The sequence below is a fragment of the Haliotis rubra genome, unplaced genomic scaffold (genome assembly GCF_003918875.1).
Source record: "Haliotis rubra isolate DU_JTF1 unplaced genomic scaffold, ASM391887v1 Scf33, whole genome shotgun sequence".
Lineage (NCBI taxonomy): Eukaryota > Metazoa > Mollusca > Gastropoda > Lepetellida > Haliotidae > Haliotis > Haliotis rubra.
Window position 1 is genome coordinate 477,832 of NW_025767002.1, and position 22,721 is coordinate 500,552.

The 22,721-nt window shown below is 38.9% G+C and overlaps 1 protein-coding gene and 1 long non-coding RNA gene across 2 annotated transcripts in view; one reads left to right on the forward strand and one right to left on the reverse strand.

Moving 5' to 3' along the window:
• The window catches only part of LOC124284138 (long-chain-fatty-acid--CoA ligase 1-like), a 60,244-nt gene that overhangs the window by 3,463 nt on the left and 34,060 nt on the right, over positions 1 to 22,721 (reverse strand). Inside the window, 17 exon segments of the mRNA XM_046720197.1 lie at positions 698 to 802; positions 1,115 to 1,204; positions 1,604 to 1,657; positions 2,210 to 2,326; positions 4,390 to 4,478; positions 5,069 to 5,141; positions 5,653 to 5,790; positions 7,373 to 7,468; positions 9,714 to 9,848; positions 10,536 to 10,619; positions 10,740 to 10,810; positions 11,681 to 11,732; positions 17,022 to 17,054; positions 17,439 to 17,611; positions 17,807 to 17,906; positions 18,653 to 18,754; positions 20,193 to 20,260. Coding sequence (XP_046576153.1) covers positions 698 to 802; positions 1,115 to 1,204; positions 1,604 to 1,657; positions 2,210 to 2,326; positions 4,390 to 4,478; positions 5,069 to 5,141; positions 5,653 to 5,790; positions 7,373 to 7,468; positions 9,714 to 9,848; positions 10,536 to 10,619; positions 10,740 to 10,810; positions 11,681 to 11,732; positions 17,022 to 17,054; positions 17,439 to 17,611; positions 17,807 to 17,906; positions 18,653 to 18,754; positions 20,193 to 20,260 — 1,580 coding nt within the window.
• On the forward strand, positions 247 to 15,339 carry LOC124284139. The gene is made up of 3 exons (XR_006900475.1): positions 247 to 522; positions 7,328 to 7,329; positions 15,312 to 15,339. It is a non-coding gene; the product is annotated as an uncharacterized LOC124284139 (long non-coding RNA).

Consider the following 22,721-nt stretch of genomic DNA (forward strand, 5'->3'; position numbering starts at 1 on the left):
GTTGGACGCTCTAACAACTACACCACGGAGGCGGTCACAAACAACATGTACATAACACAGATCAATGATGTCAAGCAGACATCAGTCACAATAAAACACATTTCAGCAAAATATGAAGGGAAAGTTTTGCTTGGCAATGGAGACTAATAAACACCCACTGTCATTGCAAGGTGTTTTTATTATGTATTACTGGCAAACAAGGATAAGTTGAGCACCGACCTGACAACTGCCCCTAATTAGCATGTATGACTGCAGCCCGATGGCGCTTGCCATTGTTAGCGAAGGGGCTCCAGGTTGTCCGCGATCAAGTGTAGTGCGACTTGCGACACCGACGTGAGAGTCTTATGAGCAAGGCGTGTGCAGCTACGAGCGGAATCAATTTCATGGTCATGCAATACACGTACACTAGCCGACATCTGCTCAACCTTTCACAAACCAAATGGGTTTGCTCACTGCCGTGCACCACCTACTTCTCGTAAAAACGTTCTCTGCGCCAGTCCAACTTATTCTTGTTTACCAGCAGTTTAATGTAAAATCATAACTTGACAAGTTTTGCTAAATATAGGGCCTTTTTAGGGCAAATAACTGGCAATTATGGCCTTTTCAAAGCTAAACTGAACTTAGGTCATTTTTATGGTTAAATGTCCAAATTTCTGGATTTTCATGCCCGTGCGAACCCTGAGTATCCAATACTTACAGAATTCCTGGCCAGGTCTTGGATAGGCTGTCGGAGCTTCAGCTTGTCTGCTGCATACTTGGGCAGCATGTCGGGGTCTGGCACCACGACGCCCACAAGACACGACTGAAAACATAAGGCAGTGAATATTTTGGAAATACCAGGAACAAAGTTATAAAATCTCTCTCATGTTTTGACTATACCAAGGTATTTTCACTAGATTTTTTCCATCATCAAATAATGGACAAGCATTGCCATGGTGAGGAAAAAACAACATAAATAATCAGATTGAATCTGAGATTCAAATCCACATTTATAGGATTCTGTCATGACAAAGGGATGCAACTCCGCACAGTGAATTATGGCAGCGCTGTAAACGAGAGGGCAACTCGTGTTGCCACCTAGTATGAAAAGCTGGAGACTGAAGTGAATACACACCTGTAAACTGTCTCCATGGACGAAGACTTGTGCAACTAATGAACAACGAATGTAAACATTTTCAATCTTCTCTGGAGCAATGTATTCTCCCTGAAACAGAAACAAATGGCATGATGATGTAGTTTCAGCACACGTCTACAGTACATGATGATACAGCATAGGCGGATCCAGAGGGGGTGCGAGGTGCGCACACTGAGATTCCAATCCATGATCGAAGGTTTCTGATCTTCGGTATTTGCACAGGTCCAATTATGAATGTTAAATAAATTATGATTTTTTTTCTTTTCCTCTGGGTAATATTTACACTAATGTTAAAAGTAACTCAATGCTAGATATATTTCTGGGAACTGTGTATAATTTATATATATTTTACATACATTGTTGGATGAGGTGAGGTGAGGTGAGGTGAGGTGAGGTGAGGTGAGGTGAGGTGAGGTGAGGTGAGGTGAAATTGGGTTTACATTGATGGATGAACTGAATCCTACCTACCTGAGCTAGTTTGAAAATATGTTTCTTCCTGTCGATGATTTTCAATGCTCCGTTCTGAAAAAAACAACAACCACAGTGTGACTATTACTGTCCTCTCGTGATGTTTTGAACAAGAATAATTCTCATAGCAATTCTTTAAACAGACACAAAATTGATAACTCTGTTATTTAAAGACACTTCCACAGCTTGTAATCAATCTTGGCTGAAGAATCCAGTGACCCACCAGTCAGGGTACAATGAAACTAAGTCATCTAGACACGAGGACCAGAGATATGCTACAGGTGTTGAGTGAGTGTGAGTTCAGTTTTACGCCGCTTTCAGCAATATTCCAGCAATATCACGGGTGGGGACACCAGAAATGGGCTTTACACATTGTAACCACGTGGGGAATCAAACCCTGGTCTTCGGCGTGACGAACAAACTACAGGTGTTGAAATATATGTACACATAATATCAAAAACACACACAGTGACTTATTTTAGCCATCATATGCTTGATCATGCCAAAAACTGGTACATATAAATAGGCTACCGAACCAGACCACATAAGAAGTAGGTTATCATCATAATACCAAAAAGGTCAAGCCAAACACCATGATCTACTCACAGGCAGCCACTCTCCAATGTCCCCGGTGTGCAGCCAGCCTTCTTTGTCCAGGGCATCACTGGTCTTTGTTGGATCTTTCAGATAGCCTCGGAATACATTGGGGCCTCGGATGCAAACCTGGAAGTGATGTGTTCACTTGAAGTGTTTCATAAACAGCATACATCTGTGCCATGGCATCATCAGAAGTTTGTTAAAGGGATGCTAATAATATAATGACGATATTTCTCTGCACCAAAAACATTTGAGTTTATCATCCTGAACTTGTCGCTTAGCATTTTCAATGAGCTTATTTAGTCACAAGAAATTTCATTTGCCCCTGCTTTCAAACAGGTGATAAATATACTTCTCAAAAGAGATTAAGGACCTCCAAGTTCCTTCAGATTATAGTTAATCTGCAATGTCATGTAGTGGTGTGACGATTCATTGATACACATTGATGCATCGATCCATGGGCCGGCGATACAGTGAATCGGTACAAAGTTTTACACTGTCATAAATTCCGATACGATACTTAAAATGGGCCACGATACATCGATGTTTTACTTTGAATATTGCCGAATCGCGATATCTGTCAAGAAAGACTAACTTTTGTTTGATGATTAAAATGTATGCATACATATTTTCCCTTCATAAGTTTCTCGGAAATTCTTGCATCAGGAACTGTGTCAAACATAGCGCTATCATTTTATTAACATTCACAAAGTCCGTGTATAAATTTAATTATCTCATTTCCGAATAAACATTGAAAAACGCTGACGCAATTTGACGAAATACTTTAAAACGGTTTTGTTTTGATCTTAAGGTGTTTTATAGTGAGTGAGGGAGTTTTACGCTGCTTTTAGCAATATTCCAGCAACACCACGGCGGGGGGACACCAGAAATGGGCTTCACACATTACACCCATGTGGGGAATTGAACCCGAGTCTTTGGCGTGACGAGCAAACGCTTTAACCACTAGGCTTCCCCACCGCCCCAAGGTGTTTTATAGTTGGTGCTAGAATTAAAGAATTTAGTATCGTGATAGGTATCGTATCGCCACCCTTGTATCGGGCTTCGTATCGCACTGCAGCTTCAGTGCACGATACTTAGGCAATATATATCGTCATGACTAAAATTTCAGTATCCTGATGTACTGTATCGCAGGCTGTATGCCAATACCAGCACTAATGGCATGATAGTAATAAGAAAGGATCGAGTGGTCCCTAACTTCTTTTGAGTGGTATATTAGTAGCTTGTTTCCTTGTTTGTTGTGTAATACCACTTTAAGCAATATTCCACATACAGTGGAAGCTCTCAAAACCAGCAGCCCTCCAATCCGGCATGCTCTCAATATCGGCACTAGAATTTGGTCCTGGCAGAAGCTAGTTAATTTATGATCATTTACACGCCCTCTATTCTGGCGTCAGTCTATTCCGTATTTCGACACGACGAGATCGAAGAAACAGCAAGCTAAACTTACTGACTTTTTCGCTTCATGAATTATAACGTAAATAAAAGCTGCACTGAACATGTACATTTGTGTTGTATTTATCTGATGTTATCTTGATGAATAAAGAATATGATGACAATCAACACGTTGTTCAGTCGTATTCTACGGCACACAGAAGATCATTCTCAGGTTGAAAAGGGAAAAGTTGTCTAAACAGCATGCCCTCTGTACCAGCATTTTTTGCCGGTCCCAACAAAGGCCGGGTTTAGAGGGCTTCCACTGTACATGACGATAGCCTAAAAATAACTGTCTCTGGACCTTACAAACCAATCATTGTGACCAGGATAACATGCTGTCAATCAAGTCACAGAGACCAGGGGATCTATTTTAACTGTAGAGAAACATGGTAGGTTCAGTGAGGTTCTATAAGTTTTAGTAAAATTACATTTCCATTTTTAAGCAAATGGTTATTTCCAGCTGAAATGGAAAATGTTTAAATTTCTGTGACATATAGTCACTGTCTGTAGAATTTTGATGTGTAGAACTTTCGTTGTTTCCAAAATATAAGCTTGATACCTTTGTATTATTTCCTTATTTTTATGTTTTTTATGTCAAACCTGAAAACACTCAAAAATTTTGAGTACCGTAAATAACTTCAGCTTCGACACAACAGTGTTTGTACATTCCAACTGTTGGTCTAAACACTGAATTATTGTGGTAAAGTATTAAGTTCCAACAAGGCATGACTTACCTCCCCTTTGTTGCTGCCCGAGTAGTATTCCATTTCAGCAACATCTGTCAGTTTGATCTGGTTGCACACCAGTGGAGGTCCGACATTACCTGTGAGTGGACAGATAGTTTACTACCATGTACAAACCCTAGTTTCATAATTTAAGATATATCTGTTTAATAACAGTGAATAGGTTTGGTTTTAAACAGCTTTTAGCGGACAGCAGAAATAGGTTTAGCCATGTCCTTTCTACAAAAAAAACTTATGTTTTGTTGTGCTGCAATATTCTAGCATTATGATGCTTGAGTGTTGGACAAGAGTGATTGACATAATGAGCACCTATCTACACAACTGGGAAATAATGGTATGCATTAAAAGTCACAAAGCCTAACCACAGGATCCCGTTGGTCACCTCTTACAAGTATGGGTTACTGAAATTTAATTTCTACTTAGATCTTCACAGGTGATTCACTGTAGTACCAAGGAGGAATATAACTCAGGAATTTTGGTGAATATACTTTTCAAAGTACTCATTAGAGTGAGAGAGTGAGTTAATATTTAACGTCACATCAGCAATATTGCAGCCATATCGTGATGATACTCATTAGACTGGAACACTGCAACTTAAGACTTAAGGGTACTTAAATTGACTTTACTCAATGGCAAAATAAGGAAATGATGTTAAGTATCCCCGTCCTACCTGTGAGATGATCGCCTACTATCTGTAACGTCGCAATAGCTGAACATTCTGTCTGCCCATAGCCCTCCAAGATCTGAAACAACATACACACCGACATGACATCCTCCTCTACTCATGCACTCAAATAACCCATAGAAATGCTAATACTCGTGTCATAAATTGGTTTAATGTTATTATGGGACACATTTGTGAGACATTCTAAAATTTCAAGTTTTGTCCCACAAAAGCCATTTCAGTTTCAACAGCATCACACAGTTGAGCCCCATCCAGGATTTGAACCCACACCCCCAGAATCAGGCACCTAATCGCCAGCACACAGAGTTAGATGCTTAACCCAGTCAGCCACTGAGGCTTCCACAAATATGGAAGTCGGTCAACTGTTAGTCTAGATTGGCACAACTCCCAAGGCCGAAAGCTGTGAATACACAATGCCATTTAGAAACCCAACAAAAGTACTAGAATCTGTACTTTACTAAGAAAGTGTAATCCCAAATATAACATATGTTACGACCCCAAAACGTTTTTAAAAAACTACCCTGGTTGCAATTCAGTGTTACAGGAACAACATTTTCATAGGAGCTTACCGGGCACCCAACACAACATCTGAGAAAGCCAAGGACTTTAGCGGACAATGGCGCTGAGCCTGTGACAATGAGTTTGACCTTGCCCCCAAGTGCTTCCTGGACCTTCCGGAACATCAACGTATCCCAGATACTCCACCTCTGTAACACAAATACTCGACTTCCGGATTACACCTCTGTAACACAAGAACATGCCATAATGACCATCTGCATTTCATTATTTTCTCAATCTAAAGCAGACTTTTTCCTCGGTTTAACAGACTATTTTGTGAATCAATGTTAGGTAGGCCCCAAAATACAATAAAAACCACATATATAATGCCTTATTACTGATATCCCTGTAAGGATCAGTGGTTGTCCACAGAGACAGACACAACATCTACAGTTGGACATCAGGAAAATTTCCACAAATTGAATCCATACTAAAAATATCAAGTATTTTATCTATGAGTAGAGTGTAGAAGCTGTAGTATCACAGAAGACAGGGCTGATGTAGGAGAGAAAATATCATCACATCATAATAGCTTGGTTTCTTTGAAAATATCTTAAAATAATTGGGTATAAAATGGTACTTTACATTTTACAGTTTTAAAATAATCTGAACAGATTACAAGTTATAACTAGATTAGAACAAAATAAATACTGATGGCAGTTCTATAAGGTCTGTGGGTTTCGGTGCATTGCAGGCATATTGGCATTTGGTTATGTTTGTCTGAGACGTCACATTACTTTCTTCTGGAAGGTGATCTAGTTACTGCTATGGTTAAACAATGTTGAAAAAAGAGTATTGTCTCATTCTGGATCAAGGCAGAAACTTGTTCATCATCTGACCTTAAGGCTTCGCTTCTCATTTTGTTATTTCAAAATTAAGACAGATCCCCTGCACCAATCTAACCTCCTCACAGACAGTCACAGCACGAGGCAAGAACATGTAACATGGCAGCAGGATGAATCAGGCAATCTGTGGTTTAATATGACTGACATGGTGCTGCAGTAGGCTCATTTTCACTAATAGGTCCATGACTACAGGATTATAGCCTAGTTCTTCTGTAGAAAACGATCACAACCATACAGCCATGCTATTACTTAGTGTTTATGTAAAGCTGACATTGATTTCAACTACTCTATTCTTGAACATAAAGAATTTTCTGGATTTCATCTTCTTTTATTCTTTGATATATAACTTTTCGGGGCCTGTTCTGGCCCCATCATCAGGTAAAAATCAGCCCCCAAAATGTTGTATCAAAGAATAAAAGAAGATGAAATCCAGAAAAATTTTATGTTCATCAAATAACATCTTCTAAAATGCCAATCGAGCATCTACTCTATTCTTACACTAAAATGTTTCAGTGCAGGTGCTAGTGCCTTGTACAAGCATCACAGGTAATGAAGTGATTATCACAATTCTCAAATGAACATTGAAGTTCCAAAGCCAACCCTGTCTTCAAGTGAGTGTGCATGCATACTGGCCCTCCCTTGTGACTGGTGGACTCGGTTACTCAATCCTAACATCGCAAGACCGCAACACTCGACCACTTGGCCATACATCTGACCCAGATCAAAACAAAAGTAAAATGGACACCTTCTCAGTTCAATATAGACAAACTTTATGGATAACAACTTCTTTATTTTGTGAGTGCGACATTTTGATACAGACTCTTGTACCGTTGTCAAGCAGGAGTAAGTTTGTCTGTATTGTACTTCCCAACTTCTAAAATGGCGCTCAAAGAAGTTACCTTTTCAGTTCCTTCTCCTTTTCTGCCAGAGCAATGTTAAACAGGAACTTCTTGACAGGACTCGCGTTAACTCCTGACATAACCTGCAATTAAAACATCATAATGGGAATTGGATTCTTCTCATTTCAAACATACAAATTTTCATGACAGAAACATTCAACTTGAGTATACATGGTTTTGTTTGTTGCATGTTCCACAACACTGGAGTAATCAATAGGGTTGGGCATTGCCAAATTTTCGTATTATATTGCATATGTATTGCGAATATGTATTGCAATATTGTGAAAGTGTAACACATGGGTTAAGGTAATGAAATTACTGTTTCCTTTCTTTTGAAACGATGCCACTGGCAGGACTCAGATGTGATTGTACAAGAGATCAATTGAAAATGTTTCCAAATTAAAGACTTCGCTCTAAAGTTTGGAACTTCGAGAAAAGCGTCAGTCACTCTGCAGCGGCATCCGCCATTTTGGTTTGTTTATCCTTACAACGATGCTGGCACCAATCTACTTTTTATTTAAATGGTTTAAAAGTCACGCAAATGCAATTATATGACCAATAAACATTCTCAAAACTATTAATGTATAATAATGTCAAGGAAATATAAATGGTATTAGTAGTTTTGACTACATGACGAAAATTACCGATTGTAACGGGAGAACCGTTCGCGAAAAAAGTGTACCGCAATATATCGTATTGTGATGTTCGATGCAATATACCGGTTAACGGTATTATTGCCCACCCCTAGTAATCAATATTCTCAAGGGTTCACACCTTATCACAGAACCTCTAGTGAGGGTATCAGAAAATATACATGTGCTTCATCATAAAACCTTTTTTGAGTGTACGAGAGGATATGCACATATTTTTTATCATAAAACATATTGAAGTGGCGCCTGGGGAGATTTACACAAAACCTGTTGGAAGCTACCTGTGGGTATGTACCGGGGATATGTACCTCATCATAGAACCTACTGAGAGGGTACAAGAGGGTACATACCTTATCATAGAACCTATTGAGAGGGTACAAGAAGGTACATACCTTATCATAGAACCTACTGAGAGGGTACAAGAGGGTACATACCTTATCATAGAACCAACTGAGAGGGTACAAGAGGGTACATACCTTATCATAGAACCTATTGAGAGGGTACAAGAGGGTACATACCTTATCATAGAACCAACTGAGAGGGTACAAGAGGGTACATACCTTATCATAGAACCAACTGAGAGGGTACAAGAGGGTACATACCTTATCATAGAACCAACTGAGACCAACTGAGAGGGTACATACCTTATCATAGAACCAACTGAGATGGTACAAACCTTATCATAGAACCAACTGAGAAGGGTACAAGAGGGTACATACCTTATCATAGAACCAACTGAGAGGGTACAAGAGGGTACATACCTTATCATAGAACCAACTGAGAGGGTACAAGAGGGTACATACCTTATCATAGAACCAACTGAGAGGGTACAAGAGGGTACATACCTTATCATAGAACCAACTGAGAGGGTACAAGAGGGTACATACCTTATCATATAGAACCTTATGAGAGGGGGTACAAGAGGGTACATACCTTATCATAGAACCAACTGAGAGGGTACAAGAGGGTACATACCTTATCATAGAACCAACTGAGAGAGGGTACAAGAGGGTACATACCTTATCATAGAACCAACTGAGAGGGGTACAAGAGGGTACATACCTTATCATAGAACCAACTGAGAGGGTACAAGAGGGTACATACCTTATCATAGAACCAACTGAGAGAGGGTACAAGAGGGTACATACCTTATCATAGAACCAACTGAGAAGGTACAAGAGGGTACATACCTTATCATAGAACCAACTGAGAGGGTACAAGAGGGTACATACCTTATCATAGAACCAACTGAGAGGGTACAAGAGGGTACATACCTTATCATAGAACCAACTGAGAGGGTACAGAGGGTACATACCTTATCATAGAACCAATTGAGAGGGTACAAGAGGGTACATACCTTATCATAGAACCAACTGAGAGGGTACAAGAGGGTACATACCTTATCATAGAACCAACTGAGAGGGACAAGAGGGTACAAGAGGGTACAAGAGGGTACATACCTTATCCTAGAACCATAACTGAGATGGTACAAAGAGGGTACATACCTTATCATGGTGTAGAACCAACTGAGATGTTACAAACCTTATCATAAAACCAACTGAGTAAGGGTACATTTACCTAGTGAGTCAAACTACCAACTGAGAGGGTACAAACCTTATCATAGAACCAACTGAGAGGGTACATACCTTATCATAGAACCAACTGAGAGGGTACAGACCTTATCATAGAACCTATTGAGCAGCCTTGGCACTGTGGGGAAGACCGTGGGCTGCAGCTCCTTGATGTCATCCATCAGCTTCCTCACATCCCCTTGGAAGAAGCCTACTCTAGCGCCATGCAGGTAGATATAGGTCTGGAAGGAAGGACAAGTTACCATGACAACACTTCCTGTCTGGAGAAATGGTCAACAACATTACCCTCTACAACCTCCTTTACCCTGACATAATGTTCCTGGTGAAATATTCCAGATGAACCGAGAGCTGTATGAAAGATGGGCACATAATTGTGTCCTTATAAAAAACATAGATGTTCGTAAGCATTTGAGGTTGTATAAAAAAAAAAGTCAGTTTGATGCAGGAGGAATGCCCAAAATGAAAACTTTGGTGAAAACCTTGTGCATGACTTACAAACTAAGAAACATAATCAGCAGGATTTCAACCAAATGTTCCTGGCGAGCCTAGGGAATGCAATTCTGCACAGGAAATTGATGATCCTAACATGGAATACTTGTGCACCTTCAGAGTGAATGAGTTTAGTTTTACGCCGCTTTTAGCAATATTCAAGCAATATCATGGCAGGGGAAACCAGAAATGGGCTTAACACATTGTATCCATGTGGGAATCGAACCCTGGTCTTCAGCGTGACTTTAACCATTAGGTCACCCCAATGCCCTGATAGATGTGAAGAAAAAAGACGAGGATGACAGCACTAAGCTGTTACATCCTATAACTCCCTGTATATATATGTAAATAAATCTTTGTTGAAATCAAGTAAACCTGTAGCACAAAACATCCTCACCAGGTTATATGACAAAACCCACCTCTAACAGTCGTTCATAGGAATGAGCTAACGGCAAGTACGAGATCAAAACATCCGTTGTCTGAATCACCAAATCGGCCGCTTCCTAAACAAATAAAACATACAGTTGTCAGTCATGGTGCTGAGAGTATTGACAAAATACATCATTCAAATATCACAAGATTTCTTAAAATTCTGTTCTGTACTTGCTACAACTAATACGTACCAGCTGCGTTTCACAAGCAACCACTATAGACACAACACCTCGGTGTGTCAACATTGCACCCTTCGGGAGACCTGAAATTACACATGTATCTCTAAGTATTTAGTCTGATGAATTTAATAAATTGTTCAATAATTATTCAAAGCTGTCCTACAGCAGTGAGTGAGTGAGTTAGTTTAGTTTTACGCCGCTTTCAGCAATATTCCAGCAATATCACCGCTGGGGACACCAGAAATGGGCTTCACATGTTGTACCCATGTGGGGAACAAACTCCGGTCTTTGGCGTGATGAGCAAATGCTTTAACCACACTCAACAATGTCCTTATTTCATGACTTATACCTTATAAATAATCCAGTCTAAATCACACAATCCAGAAATTGATTCTGATTTACTCAACCAAATCTCCAAACCTGATCCAGTCTCTGTCTTGAAAATTCCATCACTGTAAATAGGATACAATGACAAGCAATCCACCAAGACTGACAACCCAATCCTCCAAGAGTGACCACCCTATCCTCCAAGAGTGACCACCCTATCCTCCAAGAGTGACCACCCAATCCACAAAGCCTGACCACCCAATCCACCAAGAGTGACCACCCAATCCACCAAGAGTGACCACCAAGCCTGAGCACCCAATCCACCAAGCCTGAGCACCCAATCCTCCAAGTCTGACCGCCCAATCCACCAAGCCTGACCACCCAATCCACCAAGCCTGACCACCCAATCCTTTTATGACAAGCACATACCAATACCAATATTTTGACCTGATATCCCCACATGTCCTAATTATAAGAAATGGACACAGAGGACCAATTCTGCCCCAGAATACCTATAGGACCATTATTGCCCCGATGCTTATTATAATAATTAACATCATGTTGTATAATAAGGTACACCAAACAAAGAAATATCTTGTAATTCTGTTCTTGCAGGAAAGACTGACCTGTTGTTCCACTGGTGTAACATATGATGCACAGGTCATCTGGGGTCGCAGGCTGCAATACAAAAAGTCCACATTAGTCTTGTAAAAATAAATCAATTGCTCTCATGATCGATCCAGCTTTTAAAATGCCCTGTCCATACAATTTCTAAGATTGTTTAACACTCATTGGAAACAACTTTTTCAAATCCATTTCATTTTCATTTTTGCCATATTCCATGTTTTTACATACACCATGGCATTTCTAACAGATCTGCTGGAGGGTTTGTGGCAAAAAGAGGTCACTTGTTGAACAGCAATCAATTTTACTTCCTTAGATGTGCAACCTACTGATAAACTGACTGACTGAGTTTAGTTTTACGCCGCTTTTAGCAATATTCCAGCAATATCACGGCGGGGGACACCAGAAATGGGCTTAACACATTGTGCCCATGTGGGGAATCGAACCCGGGTCTTCGGCGTGACGAGCCAACGCTTTAACCACTAGGCTACCCCACCGCCCCTACTGATAAACATAAAACAAGAGTCATCACAGGATGACATATGGACGGCTCTGATGCAAGTTTGGAATGATGTTTGCTTACTTATACCCCACTTTCGGGTTGTTGCCATTTCAGACCTTCAGTTCCATAATGAAAATCATTACCAGGTAACCACAACACTGAACTGAATATAAAGTTTCTTGATGAACATTCAACAGTTTTGGTGTTTTGCACTGGATATATATGTGCTTTTAATTCATTTTCAGAAAAGGTTTAACTTTTCGCAATGAAAACAAAATAAAGTAAAAAAAACTTAAAAATTGGAAATAATTAAATGTCAATTTGTTTCTTACTATGTCTGGAGACCCATTCCTGTGGGAGATTCAGGCCTTAGACAAACCAAAACCATATTCAGGATGAATTTAAGATTTGAACCTGTGATCATTATTTTCTGGAGCGCCTAGGGAAGGCAAACTCTGAACAACAGATTGAGGTGACTTAGAGGAATGAAGAATACCAGATCATAGATGAGGGTTGAACAAAGGAAGGATTATAAAACTGTAACAAGCTCATATCATCTATAGTTTACTTTCTGTGTGTCAAGACTACGAGAAGAGCACTGAGTTGGATTGGACCCATCAGACATCACCATTTTTAGCAATATTCCAGCAATATCACGACGGGGGACACCAGAAATGGGCTTCATGCATTATACCCTTGTGGGGAATCGAACCCAGGTCTTCAGCATGATGAGCAGACACTTTAATCATTAGGCTACCCCACCGCCCCAGATGCGAGTTGGACAAAGTTAGGTTTGGAAAACAGTGTCTTATCTACCTATTTTATAAATATGGGGGATAAGTTTGCCAAGCGAAATGAGGGGCCTGAGGACAATGGGACACTTATACCCCATGCTTTCTAGTGTACAGTGTACTCGGTCAATACCGGCATCACTCGGGACCAAATAAAAGTGCCGGTTTTGACACAGTGCCGGTTTAGGCAGGTTGCAAGTTCGCTTAACAGGGCAGCCTGACGCTTATGACGCTTTATGAAGTTCACTGTCGTACTGTCACTTTTGCATTAACATGTTTGAATAAGAAACAAGGCAGTGTCTGAATACACATTCATGTTTATTCATTCCAATGAAAATGTGTGAAAACACGTATTAAATTTCAATTGATCATATATTATCGGCAGAATTCAAATTATAAATCTTTATCCAATAAAATCTTCTTACAACTGTGAAAATACTCGGCAAGGGTACAGCAATGTTCAGAGCTTTGAAATCTAAAGTTTACATACCCCGACATCAAACGATTCTTGGACTCGCATGTTATTCATAATGGTCAAGCTTCAAAACGGAGGTATTTTCCGTTGTTGTGTCATGTTACTGGGCGGAAAGTCACTAGTATCGGGAAATAGGCGACCATACACATTATTTAAGAAATCTTTTTATAATGATTTTCTTCATAAACATAGGCTTCATCTATGAACTTAGAGTGAGTGAGTGAGTATGGTATTATGCCGCTTTTTAGCAATATTCCAGCAATATCACGGCGGGGGACACCAGAAATGGGCTTCACACAATGTGCCCATGTGGGGATTCGAACCCGGGTCTTCGGCATGACGAGCCAACGCTTTAACCACTAGGCTACCCCACCGCCCCCTATGACCTTAGAGTCTCTGGGAACTCAGTGTCATGGCAGTAAATGCCTCTGGTTGACTGGTGTTGAAAGAGTTAATTACTCTATGTAAGTGACACGTACCACTCACTAATTAACAAGAAACTGATTGACACTTCCCATTTCTGAATAATCTCGGGAGTAACCACGAATTGTGTTGTTACATCATTTGGACCTAATTGCATCAAAGGGTTGCTCTGTCCTTCATGTGCCGTTTTTTACAGATTCGTTTTCATAACAACTTGTTCATTGGGACTGAAAAACAATGCCGATATCCTGAGTAGACAGATGCCGATGTTTACAGATGTTTCTAAATGATAATTAAGTGCATTTCTGCCGGGACTGAAACTTTGTGCTGATGTGACAGAGTGTGTTTACAGAGGCCGATATTGCCAGAGTCCACTGTACGTGAAATTGACAGTCAGTTACATGAAAGATATGTGAGAAAGTCTCATGAAAAATTAAAGTTCATTAATTAAGCCTAAAAAAATATGCTTCTCTATCAGAATCATTTGAAAATCAGTCAACACTACTTGATCGCTTTCACTGTGTCTGATCTAAAGGCTGCTTGTTTTCAATGTGGTCACATGCATGTAAGTGCTCTCATCACAGACAAGTATACGCTATTCACAACACTGCACTGCTCAACACAGACATCAAGTACACAACTGTCCGTCTTCTCGTACAAATACCTTGGCCTACAACTGATAAAGCTTATCACTCCACACGCAAGCCACCCATGTGACATCAGGCCATGTGACAAAGTACATGACTACATCCACTGTCACTACCACTAATCTGGAAACAATCAGGAAAATATGTGCTGATTCTATATATCCTGACACACAGAAATAGAACTGTGAGTGAGTTTGGTTTTACGCTGCATTTAGCAATATTCCAGCAATATCACGGTGACGACACCAGAAATGGCCTAACACATTGTACCCATGTGGGGAATTGAACCCAACGTAACGAGTGAATGCTTTAACCACTAGGCTACCCCACCGCCCCAAAGATAACTGTGAGTCGGGGGATGCAAAAAAAGCATGTTTGAATCCTAATATTTATCCAAAATGTAAGTAGTATGTTACACATAACTGATTATTCTATTCTGGTCAGAAGAACACTGTCTATAGGCGAGGGTTGTTTTTCTTCAATCCGATCCCCATCAATAACAGGCTTTAGGCTTCTGAATACGTACACTACTTTCCCACAGAAAAATGTCTTAGACCCCCCCAAATTATCACTAACTAAATATACAGAACCAATTTTTTTACCATAATTTTAGAAAATCTGAGTAATATTTAAAGTCTATTAAGCAACTATTACAGTAATGCTGGGTAGAAATTATCAGTGAATAACAACTTGAATGTGAAAGCATGAAAATTGTCCAACTGATGTTTAAAGATGGTTGTTGATTCACTGTGAAACCAAACAATTGCCATATTGTACAACAAGCACAGTTTGTAGTTGGTTGGTTTGTTGTTTAACGCCACACTCAGCAATATTTCAGCTATATGGCCGCGACATAGGTTGTAGGGAACAAGTGAATTTACAATAACCACAGGCCTTGTCACTACCGCACAGAAAACCCAGAAACCTGTCAAGGCTAACTGAATATTGAGATGATAATTAGTTGTGGTGCTTCATTATATTACCCCAATCTCTGAAACCCCTGAAAACCAAGTCTTTGTAAAACAGATAGAGACAGATTTTTGTACTAGAACCAACAGATTCTTTGAGAGGCATTTAGAAGTTGGGTCAGTAAGGAAGGATATAACAGTATCTGGATGAACAACTTCTTTATTGCTGTGATGAACAACTGAGAGTGATTTCAGTGCAGGTTCTAACAACATCGTTATCAAGTAAGTGATACACCGAAACGTAAGCTCTAACAAGCGTTATAGCAAGTTAAAGAAGTTGTTCATCCAGATACTGTTATATCCTTCCTTAGAATCAACAGGCAACATTCAGATAACTTAATTTTGAACAAGAAGCTGATATTGGCTTTTCAAACCATTCAGTTAAAGGAAGTGAGTTTCAGCAAAATCATGGTGCGTCAGCTTGAGGAAAGCCCTAAATGAGGCAGGTCTTATATGTCTATTGCTTTAGTGAATTTTATTAGCATGGCATGGTGCTGATACTATTAGAAACATAATCAGGGCAAGTCTTAGAACCAGTCCTTGTTATAGGTCTCTGGCAGGCCTAAGGGACACAACTCTACACAGTAAACTGGGGTGACATGAGAGCACCAGGGCCTTGATTTTCGAAGCTCTCTTAGCGCTAAGATAGTCGTAAGTGCCATACATTAACATTAACTTACAACTATCTTAGCGCTAAGAGAGCTTCAAAAATCTAGGCCCTGATTCAGTTAAGGCTGCAGCGCTAGATTTGGTTTGTTAGTTGTTTAACGCCGCACTCAGCAATATTCCAGCTATATGGCGGAGGTCTGTAAATAATCCAGTCTGGCAGCGACAATCCAGTGATCAACAGCATGAGCATCGATCTACGTAATTGGGATACGATGACATGTTGAGCCAACCAAGTCAGGCGAGGCTGACCACCTGATCGCCTCTTATGACAAGCATTGGTTGTTGAAGGCCAATTCTTACCCGGATCTTCATGGGTACTGCAATGCTAGAAATATTGTAAAGAAGGACAGAGGATCTTTGCATTTTGTTTCTTCAGTATTTGACACTAGAAATAAAAAAAATACTTTCCTTCTAACAATAGCAATTTCACAAAGACTTGACTTTCATATTTCATTAAAACACTGTGGATTTATTTTACACAGTCTGAAATCATTCAAATTTAAATATCAAATACTTCAGTTGTGAGGCTGTGGACACAAGTTCCATTTTCCTCTACTCGTCCCATAAAAATACCAGTCAGAAAGGTCAATATAAGCCATAGCTATCTCAATGTTCAATGGCCCTCTACTGATTTGTCACGATAAGTGATGCAAGACCCAGAATAATGTTAGCACGCTTCACCATCTTATCAGGCACTCTAAAGGTTATCTGATCTACCATAGGGTGTGACCATATACATAAAGGTGACCTTCACCTTGACCTTACAATCATGACACCAGCATTATAATGTGAGGTAATGTCAAGGTAATGTCAAGCTGCCTGTTGGGTTTTCAAAATAGTAAGTGCCAGTAAGTGCAGATAAACCTACCTTGTGTGGATGAGGGTTATCTTGACCCAATTTCTGCAAAAACAAAACAACATATTTTGAATCAAATCATCTCATATCAAAGTCCTCATACATCTTATTCTTGAGACGACTTCAATTTCACAATAATATGATATGAAAAGTCAAATTGAGTTTCATTGTTACAGCCAGTGAAGTGATCTGTTTGTTTAATTCAGCACTCAGCAGTCTGCTACTAAGAGAACCTGAATCAGACAAGCCAGTGATTGACGTCATGAGCATCAATCTATGCAATTGGGATATGATGACACGATTCAATCAAGACAGACAGCCTGACCACCTGATCCTCTTAGTCAGCTCTTAAAACAAGCAGGTGTTAAAGAAGACAAACTTTACCCTGGATCTTCATGGAATGACTGATGGCTGCAGAAAGCACCTCACCTCTATCTCTGCCCACGTATGAAGCTTGACTCCCAGAGAGGATGCTTTGGTCTGCATCTCACCACTCAGCTTCTCCATCACGATGATGTGCCGGATGTTCTTCGTTTCACTAAATCGTTCTAATAAGTTGCTAACTTTTTTGTTATTATCACAGATAACTGCACTTATTTCAGCTGAAATGGAAATGAACAAAATCAAAATTACTTAAACAATTCTACAGTTGCGAAAGACAGAACTTAATTTGTTCAAACATAATTTGAATAAGTGAATTGGGTTTAAAGCACATTAATTATGCAATATTCAATTTAGATCAGATTTAAATCAATCATTTTTCTTTTCAATAAGCAACACTGATAGGGAGGAAGTACCTTGGTTGATGATGAAGTTGCAGGCCTCGACACCCAGGGTGTCATACAGTGGCACGCCCACCATGGAGTATGTGTAACAGGCCTGCTCAAATATCACATACTGAAATGTACAACATACATAATATCACATATTGAAATATACAACATACATAATATCACATACTGAAATATACAACATACATAATATCACATACTGAAATATACAACATACATAATATCACACACTGAAATATACAACATACACAATATCACATACTGAAATATACAACATACATAATATCACATACTGAAATATACAACATACATAATATCACACACTGAAATATACAACATACACAATATCACATACTGAAATATACAACATACATAATATCACACACTGAAATATACAACATACACAATATCACATACTGAAATATACAACATACATAATATCACACACTGAAATATACAACATACACAATATCACATACTGAAATATACAACATACACAATATCACACACTGAAATATACAACATACATAATATCACACACTGAAATATACAACATTCATAATATCACACACTGAAATATACAACATACATAATATCACATACTGAAATATACAACATACATAATATCACATACTGAAATATACAACATTCATAATATCACACACTGAAATATACAACATACATAATATCACACACTGAAATATACAACATACATAATATCACACACTGAAATGTATAACCCCTATATATGAAGAAAACAATCAATCAAATCTAGTGCATGAACGGTAACCATTTCTGAAATACTACATCATTTATGATTCATTATTATAGAAACAGGAAAACTTGACTTACCTCTGGTTTGTTCTGGGAGTAGATTCCAACATTGGTGGTATTTGTGGGTGTGAGGCCAAGCTTGATAAGTCCTGCCCCTAAATTAGATGCTCGCTGCAACACCTGTAATGTCAAGCCAAGTTGTCAAGAAAGGGTTGTGTACATGTACAGATGCAAAATAGACCTCGTCTGAGCAATGCTCACTGAGTATGGATTTACACAGCTATAAGCAATATTACAACAAGCATTGTCACTAAGGTGATATAATCCCCCGCCGCAAATTATCAAATCAAACTTAGATCTATAAAGTAATGAAAGTTTAAGATGATGTTAAATGTCAACAAAAACATGACCAGTCAACCTCTCTTGATATCTTGCTCTTTAGTTGTTCACACACACCTGTTTTCAAGACTGACTTTGACCTTGACATGAATGTCATAGTGAATGAAATATGCACAAATAGTACTAAAGAAATTGCTTATTGAAAAACAATCAAGGGAAGTTTTGAAAGTCTATGAAGAAAATCCAGTGAACCATTCTTAAAATATCTTGCTGAAAATTCAAGTTAACAAGCTGAAATCTTCAAAGTGTTGTTGCGACCCTGAAAATTATGGGAAGGTCACCAAAATTGACTGGGCCCTGGGCCTTCCCTAGATGAAGCTTGGTGTCAAATATGAAGAAAATCCACTGAATATTTTTTGTGATATCTTGCTGACTATCTTAACATGCAATTTGACATGCTGAAATTTTCAAAGTGTCTCTGTGACCTTGAAAATTAAGTGAAGGTCACCAAAATCGACTGGGCCCTGCGCCTTCCCTGGATGAAGCTTGGTGTCAAATATGAAGAAATCCAGTAAATGGTTCTTGAGGTATCTTGCTGACAAGCATAACATGCAGGTTAATATGCTGAAATCTTCAAAGTGTTGCCATGACCTTGAAAATTAAGTGAAGGTCACCAAAATTGACTGGGCCCTGCGCCTTCCCTAGATAAAGCTTGGTATTGAATATGAAGAAAATCCAGAAAACGGTTCTTGAGATAGCTTAACATGCAGGTAAAACGTTAAAAGTACAAAGTACTGTGACTATGTGTCCCAGTCCACCCAGCTGTGAATGGGTACCTCGTTAGGATAAGAAAGCCACAATAACTCGGTGCGGCTAGTGGCTGCAAGAGCTGTATACTCCCCAGGGAGTTGAGATTGATAATACGATGTGCCGTTGAGATTGACATCCAATGATCGAGGGAAAAATACCAGAGCCTTGAGCATGCACTAGTTGCCTAGATATGTGCGCTATATAAATATCCTATAATAATAAAATCCCCTTGTGACCTTGAAATGAAAGTCAAGTTCACCAAACCTGACTTGGACCTTTCTTATACTGTGATGAACCTAAGTACCAAATATGAAAATAATCTAGTGAACGGTTCTTAAGATATTCCAATTAGTACGTACAGCCGTACGGACGGACGGATGGAGCCTATTACTATATCCCCCGCTTCGGGCTAAACGCGCGGTGGGAGATAACAACATCATGGTGACACAGAATGGACAATTCAACCTACAGCATCATAGTTGATCCACTTGTACGGCTCTGTAGGGGAGGGTTTCCATCCAAGACACGGGCCATTATCTATAAACAGAAAATGTGAAGGTATATAACAGTTCAACATCTGAACATGAGGCAGTTCAACAAACATACACCATTAAAAATATTGCAATATCTCACTTATATAAACACAAAGTGATTTTAACAGCAAACATTTCTTGGAGAAAGTATTCATTTCCTTCTCACTTCCAGTCATCATCCTGTATTGTTTTCAAGGATGTAACTTGACAATTAAAATTTGATAAAAAGAAAAACATGCTATGTAATTTTAACATTTACAACAATACCGTGGAAATCCGCGGATCTGCGGAAAATTGCCATCCCTGTGAATTTGTGTCAAAGCCTTGTTTATCATTTGAAAAAGTCCCAAACAACCCCTTGAAGATGTTTTAGTCCCTGAATGGTATTTTGCAAAAACAAAAACATAAACATCCAAAGTCTACATCATATTAATCTGAAATCACAATCTGAACCTAATCTGAACATTTCGCATACTTTCAAAATGATTATCTTGTATGTAACACTCTCCACATGATACCTTGACCTTCAACAATATTTGGTCCAAACACAAGTTCAAGGCCACTGTCATGTGAACAATCACCTGACTCATGTTGACAAGCTGGCTTATCCAGATACGTCGACAACCAGACATGTAAATAATATTCTACACAAAAAATACCCAGGGAGGCCTCATCTTCAAGCTTGCAAACACAAAATATTAGTTACATGATCCTTAGCTTAACCAGTGAAATATTGACTGAATTTGATTCTTTTCCTCAAATATATCAAATGAACAAACTTCACAAGCTGTTTAAAAAAACTCGGTACTGTCTGATCAGTTGATTGAAATGTATGAAGTACAATTACCTTAACTTATACTACTACTGTTATTACTACAACTAATAATATCATAATGAATGTGTAGGTTTCCAATAATGAGACCACATGCTGATGATTCACAATATGCAACATCTGCCTTATACAAATAAACGCGGCCATTAAAATCAATAATTAAAAAAAATTGAAAGCATTGTAGAAGCCAGCTGCTGTCTACTATGTTATTTCAGTTTAAAATATAGTTCATCTTTCACTTGACAAACACGAAAAGAGGATATTAGCATTTATGAATGATGCATTCTCAACTCATTTTAATCTATCATCTATTTGATCCATTTCTGTTCGTACAATGATTTGTTCAGACTACCGTGATATGACCGACTATAAGTTAGGACCCACTATAAGTCGGGCCCCTTTCTCAACCCTCTAAATTCTTGCCAAAACCATGTAACTCAAGTATAAGTCGGCCCCTTTCCCCATACGAATCGGTATCGCCCACCTCAATCTTCACGCTTTCGGACAAGATGTTTAATGCGAAAATATATGCATGAATCATTTTGTCACAGGTCATAACCTAGCACGATACTTCAAATAAATCCCATAATTTTACGTGATAGGTAGCGATTTCTCTTGCTTAATATGTTCAGAATAGCATTATTTTACCCAAAACTTTCGCTCTACATCTAAAGTTTCCGCTTCACGAGGACGGTATCCATTGCCGTAATATGATTGGCTGCCTTAGGTCAATGTCTGGTTTTGACCAATCACGACCCTTATAGCAGACTGTGGCGAAAAAGCGTCATTAGAAACCAATTTTTATCCAATAAAATTGCTTCTTACAAGTGTGAAAAATACTCTCGGCAAGGGTACAGTGATATTGTTGATGTTCAGAGCTTTCGAACGATGCCCGACATCAAACGATTCGCCTCGCATGTTATTCATACGAAGCTTCGAAAACGGAGGTATTTTCCGTTGTTGTGTCATGTTACCGAGCGAAAAGCCACTGATATCGGGAAATAGGCGACCATACATATTATTTAAGAAATCTTTTTATAATAATTTTCTGATCACGTAAAAATGAAAATATAAAAGAAGAGGTCACGGGCATTTTATGACATGTCACAAATGGAAAAAAATCGCTATAGTTTTTGCTTCTTTCGTGGTTTATCTGGATATAAATGTAAACTTGCATTTTCATCATTAACAGTATTTTTCAAAACCACCACACAAAACTGCCACAGAATACAAATAAGTTTACTTTACGTGGAAACAAGTCGCGGTCAATGGCCCAACTTTATCGCTACGATAACAAAGTACCGTAAGTGCATAGCTGTGATAAAAATATCTGATTAAATTTAATTTATTGTTTATACTATGAAATATATTTTACAAAAGACAAACAACAAAGTTTTATATTTTATGTTTTATTTGTCCCACGATGTCATTTACCTTTGGAAACGTCAGTAATGCGATATAAGGCCCTGCTTCCGGTGTAAACATTGCCAGTTGAGTTCGCAGGGGCTGGCAGATTCACAAACCTGACCTCGAGATTTTTTGGGGTAGTTTAATGAACTCAAGTATAAGTCGGGTCTGATTTTTTGCCTTCATTTTCTGGTATCAAATTTCCGACTTATAGTCGGTCATATAC